This window comes from Hesperophylax consimilis, chromosome 8 (assembly GCF_061612785.1).
Source record: "Hesperophylax consimilis isolate HC1 chromosome 8, BYU_Hcon_1.0, whole genome shotgun sequence".
NCBI classification, from domain to species: Eukaryota; Metazoa; Arthropoda; class Insecta; order Trichoptera; family Limnephilidae; genus Hesperophylax; species Hesperophylax consimilis.
This window is the reverse complement of record NC_142843.1, coordinates 15,759,414-15,777,662: the sequence shown is the minus strand read 5'-3', so window position 1 is coordinate 15,777,662 and position 18,249 is coordinate 15,759,414. Positions and strand designations below refer to the sequence as shown.

The 18,249-nt window shown below is 36.9% G+C and overlaps 4 protein-coding genes across 5 annotated transcripts; 2 read left to right on the top strand and 2 right to left on the bottom strand.

Moving 5' to 3' along the window:
- Positions 1-3,002: 3,002 nt before the first annotated feature.
- LOC149421616 (putative ATP-dependent RNA helicase DDX43) lies at positions 3,003-7,206 on the bottom strand. The gene has a single exon (XM_089634457.1). The coding sequence runs from the start codon at positions 6,610-6,612 to the stop codon at positions 4,600-4,602; it is 2,013 nt and encodes a 670-aa protein (XP_089490583.1). The 5' UTR covers positions 6,613-7,206; the 3' UTR covers positions 3,003-4,599.
- Positions 7,207-7,864: 658 nt separating this feature from the next.
- Positions 7,865-11,103, top strand: LOC149421615 (leucine-rich repeats and immunoglobulin-like domains protein 3). The gene has a single exon (XM_089634937.1). It carries the CDS (start codon positions 8,293-8,295, stop codon positions 11,101-11,103), a length of 2,811 nt encoding a protein of 936 aa, XP_089491063.1. The 5' UTR covers positions 7,865-8,292.
- A 211-nt stretch (positions 11,104-11,314) lies between these two features.
- On the top strand, positions 11,315-12,570 carry LOC149421614 (peflin-like). The gene is made up of 3 exons (XM_089634940.1): positions 11,315-11,479; positions 11,580-11,723; positions 12,339-12,570. Exons 1-3 carry the CDS (start codon positions 11,332-11,334, stop codon positions 12,563-12,565), a joined length of 519 nt encoding a protein of 172 aa, XP_089491066.1. The 5' UTR covers positions 11,315-11,331; the 3' UTR covers positions 12,566-12,570.
- A 2,956-nt stretch (positions 12,571-15,526) lies between these two features.
- Positions 15,527-17,326, bottom strand: LOC149421613 (bifunctional peptidase and arginyl-hydroxylase JMJD5-like). 2 transcript variants are annotated; one of them, XM_089634939.1, is made up of 4 exons: positions 17,285-17,326; positions 16,669-16,829; positions 15,884-16,538; positions 15,527-15,787 (listed from the first exon to the last, which is right to left on the bottom strand). In XM_089634939.1, the coding sequence occupies exons 1-4, from the start codon at positions 17,318-17,320 to the stop codon at positions 15,530-15,532; spliced, it is 1,110 nt and encodes a 369-aa protein (XP_089491065.1). In that variant the 5' UTR covers positions 17,321-17,326; the 3' UTR covers positions 15,527-15,529. The 2 variants fall into 2 exon arrangements, with proteins under 2 accessions (XP_089491065.1, XP_089491064.1); XM_089634938.1 differs by lacking the exon at positions 17,285-17,326 and adding an exon at positions 16,906-17,278.
- Positions 17,327-18,249: the final 923 nt, after the last annotated feature.

Below are 18,249 nucleotides of genomic sequence, written 5' to 3'. Positions count from 1 at the left end.
GAAATTAAAATTGTGTGGAAGTGTTTATCCATATTATACATACACATTTACACGTTAACGAAGAAAATCGAGGATGTCCAACGTAAGTATCTGCTTAATATTTAATTTTATGACTAAAGCTTATTCATCTAAAAATATGCTTTAATAGAAAATCATGCGAGCATCTAAAAATTACTATTTCTTTTTCATATTATAAAATAAGTTAATTTTACGGAAAACGTGTCGTGAAGGAAGCTGTCACTGGCAACAACCGTCAAATAATTTGTTTTCATCGACTTTCTCTGCTAATGATATTGAGAACTTCTATCGTTATCGTTCTAATCTCTGGAACTATTATTTTAATTGCATTGACTTTCGAACTATAACATATAATAAATGTTTTCTAGGAATGTTATCATTAAATTTTCTATGAATAATCGTACACAGCCTAATGACTTAATGAGTCAACACCAGATAGATAGTCATGTCATTCTAAATTTGAAACTATTCTTCGAACTGTTTTTATCACAGTTCCATGGTATGAATATTGACGAAAGAATGATTACTAGGAATACATAGTTCAATCGAGATGCTCAAATGCCTGAAATTGCCCATGTCAACTGTCGGTACGTCTATGAGAAGACCTTTGGTGAATGTACCAAAAGTGGTTTGAGTCCCGTTATCCTCTTGCCATGCAATGAAAATGTGTGATGGTTTGCTAGTTATTTTTATTTTATTATTTTCTGAAGGAACTAACTTAAAAGCAAGTTTATGTGCCCTACTGTCCAAGAAGGCAAAGGTGTTGAGTAAAAATTTGTTCTAACTTGATCAATACCGGTGAGATCTTTGCCCCTTAAGTCAATGGGGCCGGGCTTGTCCTTGAATAGAGTTGGTCTTTCGATAGTTTTACTCGCATATTAATAGCTTCCGTGATTGGGATACAAAATGTCACTGGGCATTGAAAATAAATTGTAAGCCTATCTTTTCTTGAGGTTTCTTCAAATTTGTTGTAGATTGTCAGTATTAATAAAATATAATAAAACCATTTTTTTTTAAACCTTATTCCACTTTTATTTCTTTCCGACTGGGCCGGTTTTGGAGAGTCACGTACATCTTGAGATTGGTACATCTTTGTTTAAAAAATACCATAGGTTAAGCAAAGATGGACATGATTGTCCGAAACCGGTCCAGTCAGAAAAAAAAGAATATTTTATTAATACGATGGAGTTCTTGCAAGTATTAGCAGTTGAAAAAATAGATATTCTAAAGGTTGGCAGCATCTTCGCAATGTCTTCGAGGCAGGGCCACATTTATGCCTCGGCAGCTGCCTATATAAACACCATAACATATTTTCCACAAACTCGTGGAAATAATCCATATTAATCAAATTTTAATAATTTCTGTATATTTACCAACAACTTTTCCTTGGTCAGAAATGAAGCATACACACCTTGAATTCACAATCCCAGAATCTATTCATCAGAAGTTTAACACGCTTTTATAATAAAACTAGCTGTACCCCGCCACACATTGCTGTGGCTCAGTCTGTCTGTGCAGATAGATAAACAATAGCGCGTGTTGCTTTTACGTCCAACAGATGATGCTGTTTTAAAAAAAAAGCTTGTGTTTCCAACAGATGGAGCTGTTTTTCGCCAACAGTATGTTTTTACTTGTCATAGGTGACATCTATATAATGTAGATATATAAAAACACATGCGTATTCGAATGCAACATTGTGTCAAAATTTCAAAACAATCGATGAATAACTTTCGGAGATTTAAGATTTTGAACAAACAAACATTTACATTTTTATTTATATAGATGAGAAAAAAAATATTTGTCCAAATGTTGATTCTCATTGTTGAATGTGCCATATCGAATAACCAATTATATGAATTATTATAGGAATTATATGAAAGGAATATGTGGCAAACTGTCCTATTGTTTTTAACTTATGTTGTATAGATCACAAGCATAATATATAATATATTTTTACATATTGGTGCTGCTATTTTTATACAGGGAGTCCGGGGGTAAAGTGCACTAACTTTGGGAGGTGATTCTACATTACGGTAGAAGTAAAAAAGATAAATAACCCTTTTCTAATTCAAAAAGTTTCTTTTCCCATACAAACAATTAAACTTTTTTACCTAAAAATGTTTGAATTTTGAAAAAAGTTATTTATCTTTTCTACTTCTAAAATCATGTAGAATCACTCAGTGTACTTTACCCCCGGACACCCTGTATATGGTTGTATGCATAATTTTTTTGAAATAATATCTTGCTTACATAATACTTGCAACTAGCTGGTAAAAATTCCCAAAAACAATATTTGTCCTAATCTGATTGTAACATCTAGTGACTTTGGTGATTGAGTAAGTCATTCAATTGTTTTGTTTTCGTGAAAGCTCCTAAATAAGTATGGTGCGTGGGTGTTATGATTTTTTATCACATTTCTATGATTTAAGACTACATACCTTTAGATAATTTAAAATACATTTTAATAATTTACTATGTTAACTTACGATAATCTATAGAATTATGTAGTTAGAAGCAGCATCACGTTCATTGCTCAAATGCATTATACATATAGTTTTGTATTAGCAATCGACGAACCGGTGGGTGCACTCTGTTAGCCATATAAGTTGACAATAGTTTGCGTAGTGTATAGTTAGTAATAAGATACATCATTATAGAAATATATTATACAGGGTGTTAAGGGAGGTACTTGACTTACTTTAACCAGTGATTCCTGACATTATTTGGAGTAAAAAATATAAATGAAATTTTGGTGTCCAGTGACTTTATTTTAAAATTTAGATTTTTTTTCAAAAACACTTTAAAAAAGATTCTTCCACATTTTGACACTGGTCACGTCTAGTAAACGCCCAGCTCCTAGGTGTCTAATTCCTACTGATTGTCATTGTTTTTGTAGAAAGAAAAAACATCAAAAGTCACTGTAGACCGAAATTTCATTTACATTTTTTGCTCCAAATAATGTCAGGAATCACTGGTTAAAGTAAGTCGAGTATGTTCCTTAACACTCTGTATATTTGTGCAGCGCCCTTGAGGTGATTTTTCACAAAACGGCGCTATACAAATCTTATTATCATTATTGTACTTACAGCCCAATAAATCTTATCTTCAACACAACCACAATAACTGCAAAAAGAAAATAAAGCTGATTTCGAGTTAATTTTATTTATTATTAAAAAAATACTTTCATATTTTTGGTAACATTTTCACAAAAACAGTAACTGTATTATATATTATGAAGTTCAAGTTCATAAATATTTATAAACAAAGTGATAAACATTAAAAGGGTTTTCAATCATAGATTATGTAGAGATTTCTATCCTTAGAGTCAATATGGGCAACCAAGATAAAGTAACATTTTAGCATACATAACATTACGTACCAACAAATTTGTGAGTAGCTGTTTCATTATTATGGGAAACATAATATAAGCTATATTATTATGTATTAATGTTAATAATAATTTATTCCTCAGTAATTATAAATCAACTGAACATACAAAGGTCATGCAATAAACAAAATTGTATGTATTATTCTCATTTGTAGAAAAAGGCTAAGCCCAATCTAAATGAAATGATTCAATGAAGGCAAAATTATTTATTTAGCCCATACCTAAATCAATTTATTTAAACCATTTTAGATTTTTACAACTAAAAATATAAAACTTGATCACACAATAATTATCACAGGAATGTTAAAAATATATAACAACCTTTGCTATGAATTATATAAAACAAAAATATGGGTAAAAAATACAGTAAACCGCATGGATTATCTTTCATGACAGACATCCTTCTCTTCACACGATACAGACGAGACATAATCCACACGGATCATGCTGATTATCTTTCATGACATGGACTCCTTCCGATCATACGATACAGTTAAAATGTAAACCTCGTGGATCATCCTTCATGACGTGGACATCCTACTTATCACATGATACAGCTAAAACGTAATCCACGTGGATCATCTTTTATGACGTGGACATCCTTCCTCTCACACGGTACAGCCAAGACATAATCCACATGGATCATGTGGATTATCTTTCATAACATGGACATCCTTCCTACCAAACGATGCGACTAAGACCAAAAAATATATTTATATTTTTGGTAAAGTTGCCGAATTCCGCCTCACGCGTGCAATTTCTTAAAAAATAACACTTGATTTCAATTTAATAACTACTATTTAAGTCGGGGGAGATGTAAAACATACCCAAAAAGGCTTGTAGGTTGTTAGTTATTTTAATAATTTATGCATATTTCATAACCTTCAAACATAACTTTGAGAAAAATGGAACTTTAATCCGTCTTTTACTATCCCCGCGACATAGATAGTTGTTTCTTGTAGTAATTAAGTAGAAACCAAGTGCTATTTTTAAAATTCCTTGCATATTAACGTGAGATGGAATTCGGCAATTTTATCATATTTTTATTCAAAATGGTCGCCAAAAGTTGCTGCCATGATTTCTATAAAACTCTCTTAGAACACTTAAGTTGAAAATGGTTTTGTAATTTGAATACAAAGCTCAGTTGGAGGAACATGCTTTTGTTTACTGCAGAAAAATTAGTTGAGGACATATTAATAATACTTGGTTTCCCTGCGATTACCTCCTCCCCCCCTTCCACCGCCACCCCTCCCACCGCCTCCCCTACCGCCACGACCTCTCTGCTCCGGGTTCTCCAGCATTTTCCTCTTGTACCTCTCGGCCATGCTGACGAGCTGGTCTGGCACTTCCTGGCCGGCTTCCCTTAGGATATCGATCAGTCCCTCGGCCTTGGCCCAATCGTAGCGGCTTATGTAGGTGATGGCTGTCCCTGTTCGACCAGCACGCCCGGTCCTTCCTACTCGGTGCACAAACTCCTCGAGATTGTGGGGAAAATCGAAGTTTATTATGTGGGTAATATTGTCTATATCCAATCCTCGACTGGCAATATCTGTAGCTATCAGAATATTGACAGTACCAGCTCTCATGTCTTCCAATGCTTGTTCTCGCTCAGATTGTTCCAAGCCTCCGTATATGCTTTGGTAATAGAAACCCATTAGAGCTATATCGGCAGAGATCTGTATAGCCGTGGCTCTGCGGCCACAAAATACTATCACTTTATCGTCAGGGGCCATTTGTTTAAAGAAGTCTACCAATATGCCAAACTTCTCGGCCATGTCATCATTCACAAATACTATCTCCTGGGTAACGGTGTGCACGGCTGCCAGGTCGAGGGTCCCCACCACCACCTGCACCGGGTTCTTCATGTAGCTCCTTCCCAGCCGCTGCACACCCTCAGGCCATGTGGCAGAAGTCATCACGGTCTGCCTGGTAGGTCGGATTTTCAGCAGAGAGACTTTAATCTGTGGTCCAAAACCCATATCCAGCATTCTATCTGCTTCATCCAAAACCAAGTACGTAATAGCCTCTACGTTCAAATGTCCGGCTTTCACCAAATCATTTAGTCTTCCTGGAGTGGCAATGACTATCTGCACTCCTCTGGCTACAACATCAATCTGGTCACGCCTGCTGGCGCCCCCATAGATACAGACAGCTTTGTAGCCTTTGTACTGGTACTTGTTGACCTCCCTCTCAATCTGAATAGCCAATTCGCGGGTAGGGGCGAGGACCAGGACATTAGGTCCCTCGCGCTCCTCTACCGGTGTGGGCTGGTTATCAATGTGAATAAGAGCAGGTAACAGGAAGGCCAAGGTTTTACCTGTACCAGTCTGAGCAATACCTATGAGGTCTTCACCACTCAAGAGAACGGGCCAGGCTTGTCCTTGAATAGGAGTGGGTTTTAGAAAGTTTTGTTTACGAATTTCTTCCATGATCTCGGGATATCCTGCAAAAGCCTGAGCGAATTCATGAACAGGGTTAGGAATTTTTGGTAAGATAGCAGATTGTGAATCTTCATCAACAATGCGTTCAACTGTAATATTGTAGTTAACTTCACGCCATTTAGCTACATCAGAGCTCGACATTCCAGCAATCTCAGGATCTTCTTGGTAGAAATCTTTGAGAATAGGAGGCAGCGTTGCCCAATGTGCCTCCTGCGATTTGACACTATCCAAGTACAGTTTATTCCAATCAATAGGGGCTTCTTCAGGTTCTTGGTAGTTATCTTTTCTCAGGTAATGTGGGGTGTACTTCTCGGAATCCGCACAGTTAACAAAAGCAGCCTGTTGTTGTGGCCTGTCTCCTACCAATTTTTCGATAAGTTCTCTAGCTTTTGCTTGGCCTTCTGGGCTGCCGATCAGGGTTAAGGTGGTAACATCAGGATTATCGAATGACTTCTCTATTTTAATCTTAACTTGGCTTTCTGCTTCTAGCTCCTTTATTTTGCTTCCTCCCCGGCCGATTATTCGACCCACTAGACTTGAATTCACTTCCATCTTTTCTGCACGTTCGGAATCGCCATTGTCTGTCCTTCCGCGCCAATCAGACTTGACAAATGTTTGCTTCTTAATAAACTGTTGGTTTCCATACGATTGCTGCCGTCTGTTGTCACCATAGCGGTCATTTCTGTATGTGCTGTTAGAAGCTGCTGGAAGCGGAGCAGCGTTGCTGTAACCATCGTCGTCGCTATTCCAGCCATCATCTGCCATCTTCTTGTAAACCGGCTTGTCAATAATTAATATTATCTAGCGCTAATAATTACCCTCAGACGCAAGTTATAACAGCCAGATGCGCGTTAATTTAACACTGATTCTCAATATCGCAAAAACAAAAACACAAGAACTCTCGACCGAACCGGCAGACCATAAATTGACCACTCTGCGGCAGACCAAAGTGAAGGAAAGAAATGCTTCCTTTCAGATGTTTAGTTTGTAATTTGTAAAGCCCGTCCATAGATAATTGTATGGCCGTCTTTTTTCTGTCTATGTTAGTGATGGGCAGGATCGAAATATTTAGATTATATACTTAATAGAAACGTCAAAAGAATCGAGTTAATTAATCGATTTAATCGCTAGGAGTTCAGCGGGAGCAGTTGTTCTCTAGGTATAGTTTTTTTAGGTTTTTCACAAAAACGGCGCCATAAAAATTAATTTATTTAAAGTCAAAATGCCATTTTTTAAGTCCCAACCTAAAAAATAATGAATTGTGCATATACTAATAGCTTCTTCGGTTGCAAGATAATATCATAATGAAACAGATATCTAACTTATACCTAACATTACCATTAAATTACATTGCGTAATCCAAAATGCATATAAAATCGCATTAGGTAGCACGTAACACAATGCAGCCGAGGGGAAGAATATCTCATTTGTCAAGCAATCCGAATCCGAGATATTTTTGACGTATCTCGGATTTGGGAATTGATTTGATATCGATGAATTATGACCAATGACGTGACGGCTGTGGTTTCGAATGATTTTTAACAGAATCAATTCCTTATTCGATGACTTTTTAAAACGATTGTCTCATAATTTTTATAAAGTTGACATATTCAACACCAACTTGGCAAGTTTTGTGGATCATTTAAAACATTTATTTCTACAATACTCCTAAACACATCATGTAAACCTACAAATAGCTGTAATTTTCTGTTTTTGTTTCTTGTGTTTGTATGACTTGTTGCATGGCTTTTATCAAATGTAATTTTATTATTATTTTTTATGTTTCAAAGTATCTGTCAAATTAAAATTATACTACCAACCATGTAAAAGCCCTCTGGGCGTTAAATAAATAATAAATAAATATTTTGGTGATGCGTTTGGCGAAGATATTATTATTTATGACTTTCCTGAAGTAAATATTTATCTAGAGTTTTTTGTGTACCTATTGTTTTGTCGGTAAATATTATATTTTTTTTATTGGTGTGTCGTACCTTTTATTTTTTTTAAATACATGTTATAATAACATTCAATGTTTTTTGGGATTCTTAAATTATATTTTTATCATTTATCATTCGTGATTTTGTGATTACTAGACTATCTCGGATTTTACCTTTAGGTAAACAAACAACTAAACTTGTAAACCTACTTGTAGTTCCTACTTCAGTCAGACATAAGACAGTTTACATTTTTCATTGTGCATTTCATGTTGGCAGGTTGGTATTTCGGAACCCAGCTATTGTCAAAATAAAATGGCCGTCCGCTGATTCTGTGGGTTGTTTTGCACCTGAAAATAAAATATTGGTTTCATAGCGTAATTCAGCATTGATACTTCGTATTCCAAGATATTTGAAAAAAGGATGGCAGAAAATTAATAATGGGCTGTGAAAATGATTGCACAGTTACTTCTACGAAGTACAGTGAACATACGTGCTAACAAGTGTTAAAATGGGTTACCATTGTCTATTGTGGTTTTTGACGCTACCGCTCTGGAACATTAATCTTGTGTTTGGATTAAATGATTGTCCGCAAGAATGTTCGTGTTTATCTACTCTCGTGTCGTGTTCCCAAGGAAACATCTCTGGGCTCTTCGATCAATTACCTTCCTGGGTGGAAACCTTAGACCTCGGCTCGAATAAACTGAAAGATGATTTTATCTGCAATTTGTCTCACCTTGAAAACCTATCAGATCTTAAACTCAGTAAGAATTCGTTTACGTCAATACCAAATGTAGGTATTCTGAAGACTTTGCGCAAACTGAGCTTGTCTCATAATGAGATTCGAAGTGTTAGCACGGTCTCCCTTGCGGCATTACCCGCCTTGGAGGACTTGAACCTGAACAATAATAATATCGAGAAGCTCACTCCATTCGTCTTCCCCAAGAACAGTTCCCTTCGGACGCTTCACTTGACCAATAACCGAATCGAGATCATTCAAAGTGGCGCTTTCGATAATTTGACAAACCTCCTCAAGCTGAAAATCAACAAGAATCGCCTTTCCTCTTTACCCAAACATTTATTTCAAAATCAGAAAGGGCTCAATGTTTTGGAACTCAACGAAAATCAGTTTCAAAAAATGGAGCAACTAATTTTCCAGGGCTTAGAAAACTTGGACACACTGAGGATCCGAGGTAATAAGATAGGCCACTTGAGTGATGCTGTGTTTTTTGGCCTGAAATCCATAAAATCTCTACAGTTGGATCGCAATTCTATCTCTGTCATTGCCAAGGGTTGGATGTATGGGCTGGCCACCATGACCTACTTCTCTCTCTCCTCAAACATGCTGGTGGACATGGAGCAAGGCTGCTGGGAGTTCAACGGGTTGCTAGAGGAACTTGATCTGTCCAAAAACCACCTAGAAGGCATCAAGGGTCATTCTCTCCAACACCTCTCCAGCCTGAGACGCTTGAAATTAGACAATAATAAAATTTCCACTATTGCAGAAAATGCCTTCAGTCATACTCCAAACCTGGAAGTATTAGAGTTATCCCATAATCAGATATCGTGGACCGTTGAGGATATGAATGGACCTTTTCAGCGATTAGTCAATCTACACAAGTTCTCACTGGCTAACAACCACATCAAGTCCATCAGTAATAAAGCCTTTCTTGGTCTGACCATGCTCACCTCGTTAGACCTGAATGAAAACAACATAACGTCATTACAAGATCACGCCTTCGATCCTTTGCAGAACCTCAAGGATCTACACATGAATACGAGCAGCTTGTTGTGTGATTGTAATCTGCAATGGTTAACTCTTTGGGTGCGACGTCTCCCACTGCCTAACTCTGTCAAAGCAGTCTGTGCATATCCCACATGGCTGAGGAATAAGCCCCTCCTTCACTTGAACCGAGAGAACTTCACCTGCAATGATTCTCCCAAGCCTAAGATCTTGGAACATCCTAAAACGCAGTTGGCTATCAAGGGAGGCACTTCCCACCTACACTGCAAGGCTGTGTCCACTAGCAACGTTCGTATGGTATTCTTGTGGAAGCGAAACAATGTAAATATTACCAACCCAATTGTTAGGGAGGAGTTGGTTTCTGATGAAAACACTCTGAAGGCCCATTCAGAATTGTTTATTCCAAATATCACTAATTCTGATTCTGGTAAATACCAATGCGTTGTATCCAATAGTTTTGACACGACGTATTCGCACAAGGCTCGAATAACCATTGTTATACTTCCCAAGTTTATAAAAAGACCCAGCAATATCACAGTGAAAGCGGGAGAGACTGCCAAGTTGGAGTGTGCGGCCAGCGGGGAGCCCGCCCCGCAGATTGCCTGGCAAAAGGACGGAGGGAATAACTTCCCGGCTGCCAGAGAGAGGAGAATGCATGTTATGCCTAAAGACTATGCATTCTTCATCATCAACTCTAACATATCAGATATGGGCGTGTACAGCTGCACGGCACAGAATCCCGCAGGAGCTATCATTTCGAACGCCACTTTAACTGTACTGGAAGCCCCGTCCTTTGTCAACGCTATGGTCAATAAAGAAGTATCTGCCGGCAAGTCTGTAGTCTTGGAGTGCATGATCTCTGGATCACCCAAACCTTTACTCACCTGGTTGAAAGACGGCTCGGCTATTGCTAGAACTGAACGACATTTCTTCACTGCTGAAGATCAGCTTTTGATTATAGTCGGGGCTGTACCAAGTGATGAAGGATTATACGAATGTGAAATAACCAATTCCCTGGGAACGATGAAGGACTCCACAAAACTAAGAGTTTTACCTCCAGTAACATCCGTGGTGAATGAAGAAGACATGAAAGGCATAATAATTATAACGGTTGTTTGCTGTGCGGTTGGAACTTCCATAGTCTGGGTTGTTGTTATTTATCACACAAGAAAGCGTATGAATACCCCGATTCCTCAATTCACTACGGACTCATTACAGCTGGCCCCTTTATCCACGGAAGCAGACCGTCCTGGAACCCACATATTTACCGACAATATATCAGAAAGATCTTCTTGCAAAGACAGCGGAACTGGAGACTCCGCTAAAAGAAGCAGTCTAGAAGCTCTCCCCGGGGAAGAGTATCCTAGTATTGTGGAGATTAACGGAGTCCCCGTGTATTCGGAGGCGGTTAGAGTGCCCCCAGACGAGGGTCACCGTCTGCTATCCGCCATGGACGGACACGGAGGAGCCCTGTACTATTACCAGGGTGATCCCGATTGTATAGTGAATTTCACCACATCGGGGCAGGGGAACGATTCTCACAGAGAAGATTCCAACAGAACATTTCCCTATTCATAGTGATAGGACCTTATTTGCAATCGCGAGTGTTTTCTAATTGTGCCCCATGACCTTCCTATTGCATAAGTGACACTTGCCGGTCTGTGGGCTGTTTAAGACTGATTTAGCTCATAAGTTTTTGTATAAAGAGCTTATACATAATGTGTAAATATTGTACATTTAATAATAATAATAAATGATGTAGTTCCTAATTGTTTTGTACGGCTTGTGAAGCAGCCAGGATATAATATGGGAGGTGTGGCTCCGGAGATCATGCAGTGGTTCTCTGCCGTGGACAGAGATCGCTCCGGACACATCTCCGCCCAGGAGCTGCAGGGAGCTTTGGTCAACGCCCAAGGGAAGCACTTCTCGGATACCGCCTGCCGTCTCATGATAGGTAACTATTCTGGCATCCAAACACTTACTGAAAATCCCATTAACATTGTACTTGGCAGACTAGGCTAAATACTGGTAATTCACCTGTAATCGCTTTATAGGGATGTTTGATGGAGACCGCTCCGGCACCATCAACGTGGAAGAGTTCTCCAAGCTGTATGCCTATATCAACCAGTGGCTGGGAGTATTCCACACCTATGATCGAGACCAATCAGGCCACATAGAGGAACCTGAGTTATCGCAAGGTATGATATGATCCAAAATTTTGCAAGGTATGATCCAAATTTTATAGTTGTAATTTAGCTATTTCATGCAGCTATTATTACTGTCACAATTTTGTTTTTGTGGTGTTTCAAAATTCTCATACCAAAAATATTCAACTTTTAACTAGATTTGTCTCGGATTAGCGATATCCAGATCAGTAGTGGTTGATCGTCACTAAAATGAGTTGTGTGCTAAAAATCTGTCTGTCTTCATCACCAGACACCTGGTAAAGCATACTAGCAATTTTGAAGCTTCTACCTGCTGGAATTATCCTCGAGCCCACTGAAAGTGGCACCATCTCTATTCGGCATAAATAAATGTATTGGGGCTTGGGGTGTTTCCGCCTTACTGAAGAGTTCCGATGAGCGCTGCTCATATTTCAGAGAAGTTTTAGCACAATGGTCTTCATTCACGCTCTGTACAACTCTGTACTGTAAACCAGACTAATGTTTAAACTTGAAATCTAGGATCCAGACTAATGTTTAAAATAGAATTGCAATGACTTACACCAACTGAGATATATCGGCTTGAAGCACTGAAAAGAGGAGGAAGGGTAACTGAAAGCATTAGGCTGATTGGATATTTTGTTTGTTCAGCCCTGAGCCAGATGGGATTCCGCTTCTCACCGGACTTCATCAAGGTGCTGGTGAACAAGAGCGATGTGGTGAACAAGAAGGAGGTGTCGGTGGACCAGTTCATTGTGCTGTGCGTGCAGATCCAGCGCTTCACTGAGGCCTTCCGCTCCCGCGACTCCCAGCAGCAGGGCATCATCAGTATTGGCTTCGAAGACTTCTTAAATGTCGCCCTCAGCTGCTCTATCTAAGGCAGCTCAATTGTTACAGCATTTGGTATTATCCATTGACCATTCTTACATTATCATTCTCAAAATGCTATTTGCATATAAAAACACTTTTGATTTTATCTACTTTACTGGTGATGCAATATACCGGGTACATAAAGAAATACGGTAGTGTCTTTTGTCTTTAGCCTACACCCTGCTAATCGTATAGTGTGATGCACACCTCCGGCGCCATATGCATATTATATTCATGCTGTCATTGTAAACGAAAATGTATTGCTTACAAATAGTGTGAGTGCACAATTGGGGATTGGGGGTTTTAAATCAGCCCCTCATTTGAGCCTGCTCAGGTGAACTCACATGCCACAAATAGCGGGCTCAAGTTTGAGGGTCTTCATTTGGTTTTCCTATGACTCAAGGTTTCTTTATTAGTAATATGGAGAATATCTATTAGTAACGTGCCTTTGCAGCAATGTTGCAGATCCGTGGTAGTATTACTATAGGACCCTGCCGTGTTTGTTACTTCTCATTTTTATTAAGGTATTCTCATTGGCAAATTGCAAATATCAATAGTACACTGGCCTTTTTAGATTTATCAGAGTGCTTGACCTTCTAACTTCTAATATGTATTCTCAATCCCCGGCGTTGCCCGGTCTTTATCCTGCTAAAGGGGATGGGATGGTTTTTCGAAATTTCATGTAGACAGTTATCTTTTCTTGTTTTGAAGGTCAAGCGTGCAAAATTCCACCAATCTTGGGATAAAACTGTAGATTTGCATAAAATCAACAGACACTCTTCTTTACATGGTATCCGAAAATTTGTAGTACAAGCGGGAAACTGATGAATCTACATTACATAGAGAACTAAATAAACATAATTTTTTTCAATCTGAGCATGTTGAATTTTTAAGTTTCCATTTTTTTCGGTGGGTTAAAACAATTTTTGGAGTCGGTTCTACGATTCAACGCATTTTAAAATAAGTTAAACAGCTGATATTAACCCTCTAGCGACATATTTGTTTCAAATTTGACCTAAAAAATCGTACTTGGAGTACATTTTCTCAAAAATGAAAACTCGCATCAAAAAAGTTACCACAAAATCGACTCCAAATGCGATGTACATTCACTGGTTTCCCCGCTTGTACTATTGAGTTTCCGGACACCATGTATATAGAGAGGAGAAACATTAAATATTATTTTATTCACAAAACAGTATTATAATTTTCATTATCAGTTGATATTTTGTAAATATGTATGTATGATTATCTACTTTTAAAAATACTCATTGATTAGTTATCAAGTTATCACACTTCAAATGATAACGCCAGTTTTACAAAATATTTACCTTTATAGTTTTATAATTATTATTTTGTTATCTGTTATAAAGATTTATAATTTCTAAAGATTTTTATGTATCACTTGTGATAAAGTATATTAACAATCTTTTATAGTTATATACTTGATTTATCAATACAATCATCTTTCGAATTTGTCTCTTAGTTAACTAAACTTTTAACATTGGATCATAAGGAATTAATTATTGAATAAGAAAATTAATACTTGCATTATCCCGTTTTACCTGTGAATATCTGCAGGTCGGTGGCTGAGTTGACATCGCGTTTGGGTCCCACCCAGGCGTCGTGTGTTCAATTCCTCAACTGGCTAAGTCCTCCATCACAACACAAGCAACATTTTCCAGTTACTGTTGTGTTAGTAGGAGGCTTTTAAATATTTTCAGGTTATTCATAACCTGGGATGTTTGTCTTTCTTTAAAAAAAAACTTTTAACCACTATATAATCTGAAAATAATGTAATGCCGTAACCTAATTTTATATGTTTCTCCAAAATAACTTGATTTTTACTTGTAAAAATTTAATAAAATTGATACAAAAACATGAATAATTAAATTAGTCTATTTTAATCTTTGTTCCTTTGATTTGTGAATATTTCTCAGGCACTGGTTGTTAGCTTGCAATTTCTTTTATCATTGGCAATTAAACACCCTTTTCCATATTGCGCATGATCACTTTACTATGTGACTTTCGAAATTAAATGTTCACAGAAGACACGTTATTCTCCAATCCCAATGGGAAGAGAATCTAGAATGACCAGAAAATGCCAATTGAACAATGAACTCTGTATGTAGTAAACTATCTTGTATGAAAGGGTTAGGTCATTACCTTTATTTAAAATTAACTCATCGGTGTGCAGGTGGTCCATCCAGAACCCTTTTCTTTAAATTTTACATATGTCGTCTTCCGTGGTTTCGGCAAAATGAATTATTCATTTTATTAACACGAATAGTATTTATTTTTATGAAAGCTTTACTTATTGTAGGACACAACTCACATTTCTTTCCTTAATATATAATGTAGACTAATATAAAAATATCTATGCTATTATGGTCACTATTCCCACCCGGTGTGGTCCTGGATATATGGATAGTATAAATATTGATGTACTATTTATTATGTAATGGAAATTGTACAAAGTATTGAATGTTTTGAATTGTAATGGTGATTCTTATAATGTTACTTGTGTGTGATTGTTTGGTTGACTAGTGACTGTATTTGTTGAATGTCTGTAACTGTAAGATGCTGACTGTAACTGTGTTGTAAAAACATTAGAATATGTATTTGCATTTTGATTTGACTAAATCCTAAGTTAATATTAATTATTAATCTGCAGCTACCGAGATGCAATGCCTTAAACAATGATGTACCGTGGTTACCACCACTCAACAAGCTATAATACCACTTTGTCAATACATTATTCCAGTATAATAAAAGTTTTATTGGTCTGTTAAGCTTGCCTTTCCACAAATAACTGAAAAATCAATAAAACGTGTTTCACACCTTTACATTATTTTTCATAATAAAAATACAAGTGAGTAAATAAAGTATTTTATTTTAAGAAACCCAAATCCTAGATTAATCAATCTGATGTTTGAGTAACGTTTTGATGGTTAGTTAGGAACAATTACAATGCTTTATTTCCACCAAAAACTAACTGAAAAACTTATAGACAGAGATTTCACATAGTGCCACCAATTAGGAGGAATGTATAACATTTCCCCAGGCTTTAAAATGCACGAATACGGAGTGGCATTCTTAAATTCAGGAAACAGTTCCAAGTCTGGCTGCGTGGGGTCAACCTGGGCCGTGTTCCGGAGCAAGTTATCAGGGTGGCAATACAAGTAGGGGCTGTCCTCGGGACTAAATAAGATAATCAACTTCTTTCCCACTACCTGTGGATAAAACAAACAAACACCGACCAATGATTATGATGAATTTCACTGAGATATATTGATTTGACAGCATGATGATTATTTATTTCATATTACCTGGGCCAACAAATTGTGTTTGGGGTCAAAATGTAGTGGCGATATTGTTCCACAAGGACCGAACCAAGCATTTACATCAGTCTCTTCCTCAGCTAAAGAGTCATCTTCGCGCAAGCAGCAATATTCAGGCTCTTTAATATCAGCGGCTAATTCAGATATTTGATTGAAGAGTTGATGCTGAGCCAAGTAACCGATGGTCGGTTGCTTGCTGAGAATTTGTGTTTGGATAAAATCCTTAACAGTCATCAGTTTTTGCGTCCAATCTTTGTCAGTGTACTTGGTACCGAGTTCAACGGGGACTGTTCTGTGGCCAGCTTTATTTAATATATAGTTCATATCCGGCCACAACTTCATGGCTGGCCAATGAGTTATACAATCAAGTAAAACTATGGGTGTTTTGCTAGCAAAATATCGCCAGTTAAATGTTTCCATTGACGGACAAATATCTTTCTTTAAGGTGATGCCAAAATTAAACTGATGCGAGCCGTTCCCATCTTTGGAATTTGAAGAAATGGAAGTCATATCTTCCCAGTCAGCTTCTGAAGCGCAGCAGACCGACGCCAGAGTGTGGGTGCTATGTTTATTGAGAACATCTGTGTGCTTCTCATTTACCTTGGATGACGAACAATCGGCTATATTATCTGAACCGTTTTTCCTAGAAAAATATTTAATTACTATTAAAAATAGGTACCTATTCTTTAGTTATGCAAGTGTGCATTGTCCTCAGGAAAATTGAAATCTCTACAATATAGTAATATAGCCTACTCAATATGAATAAACCTTACTGTAATTTCCACAAAGATAGCAAATTAGCACATTGATGAAGTAAGTCCCCTTGCACTTGTGCTAATGGCGCCCCAAATAGTAGTCCATTATCAATTATTTGAAATGCTCCGTTGATAACATTATCCAAGGAGCTGTCATTGTTTTCTAGAAAGGCAAGTACCTGAAATGGATAAAAAGGTTATAAAGCAGGCAAGCTACAAAATATTAGCAGTTGCTTTGGAAAGAATTGGATATACCTTAAAGAAACATAAGACAGTTATGCTACGACGATCATTCAAAGGCACATTTTTCCAATGTCCCATATTCAATCGCTCATGCATTCTATCAAGGGAACTTTGTATCAAAAATACTAATTTTGGAGGGATACTACAGGAAGATTTAAAATGTTGACAACATGACTTGATGACAAAAAGAACCGCGGGTTCCACTCCAAATAAGTGTTTTGTTTTAATAGATGGAATTATTAATATAATTTTTTTTGTTACATCTGTCATTTTAAAAACAGGAAGACACGTGATAATAGTTTAAAAAATAATAATAATATCGAAGCATTGAATAAAACCACTTTTTAAATAACCTATAATAAATGTTTAGTAAATACTAAAAAAATAATACAAATATGCGAGAAACGTCAAAAAAGAAAATATCCATGGAATTCATGGGCATAAATCAACTATCATAATCAACTATCTTCATGGGAAAGGTAAAAACTAGTGATGCGCATGATCGAAATATTTTAATCGAAACATCAAAAGAATCGAATGATTATTTATTTATTAATTTTCGGGAAATCGACAGTTACATTTAATCAGTTTGTACATAAGACATAAGTATTATAAAGCCAAAATAAACCAATTATGGATTTCCTCCTTGTGACTTTACCTCTACTGAGACAGCATAATATGGAATTAATAATGTACAATCAGTTGAACATTCATTAGTTAATTTATCAGCTAATAAAAGTTTTTTCGAACAAAGGTGTAATTTTCCATACTTTTATCAGAATCTAAAAATTTCTCAGTAAGAGTAATTCTGTGGTATAAAAATTTATTTCAGCATATGAAAAGCCCTATATACATAAATTAGACTGAATCACATTGACAATACTCGTTTTACGTCAAATGAAAGACTAATCGTACCTAAGCATTAAAAAAAATATGGACAAAGAACGTTGGACTAAACCACCTACTGTCACCTACAGAAATGAAAAAATATTATGTTAAAAACTTGACTCGCTGAAAGACCTAGTACTATTATCTCTATTTTTTAGTATTATATATGTGTTTTTTTTTCTTAAAGAAAGACAAACATTCCCGGGTTACGAATAACCTGACAACATTTGAAAATCTCCTACTACCACCACAGTAAGCGGAAAATGTTGCTTGTGTTGTGATGGAGGACTTAGCCAGCCGAGGAATTGAACACACTACGCCTGGGTGGGACCCAAGAGCGATGTCAACTCAGCCACCTTTTCACATATATATAATATTTATGTATACCGGCAATGATTTATTTTTTACTAGCAACATTAATATTATTATTATTTGTTGCATGTTCCCGCTGACAAGCTATTTGCAGTA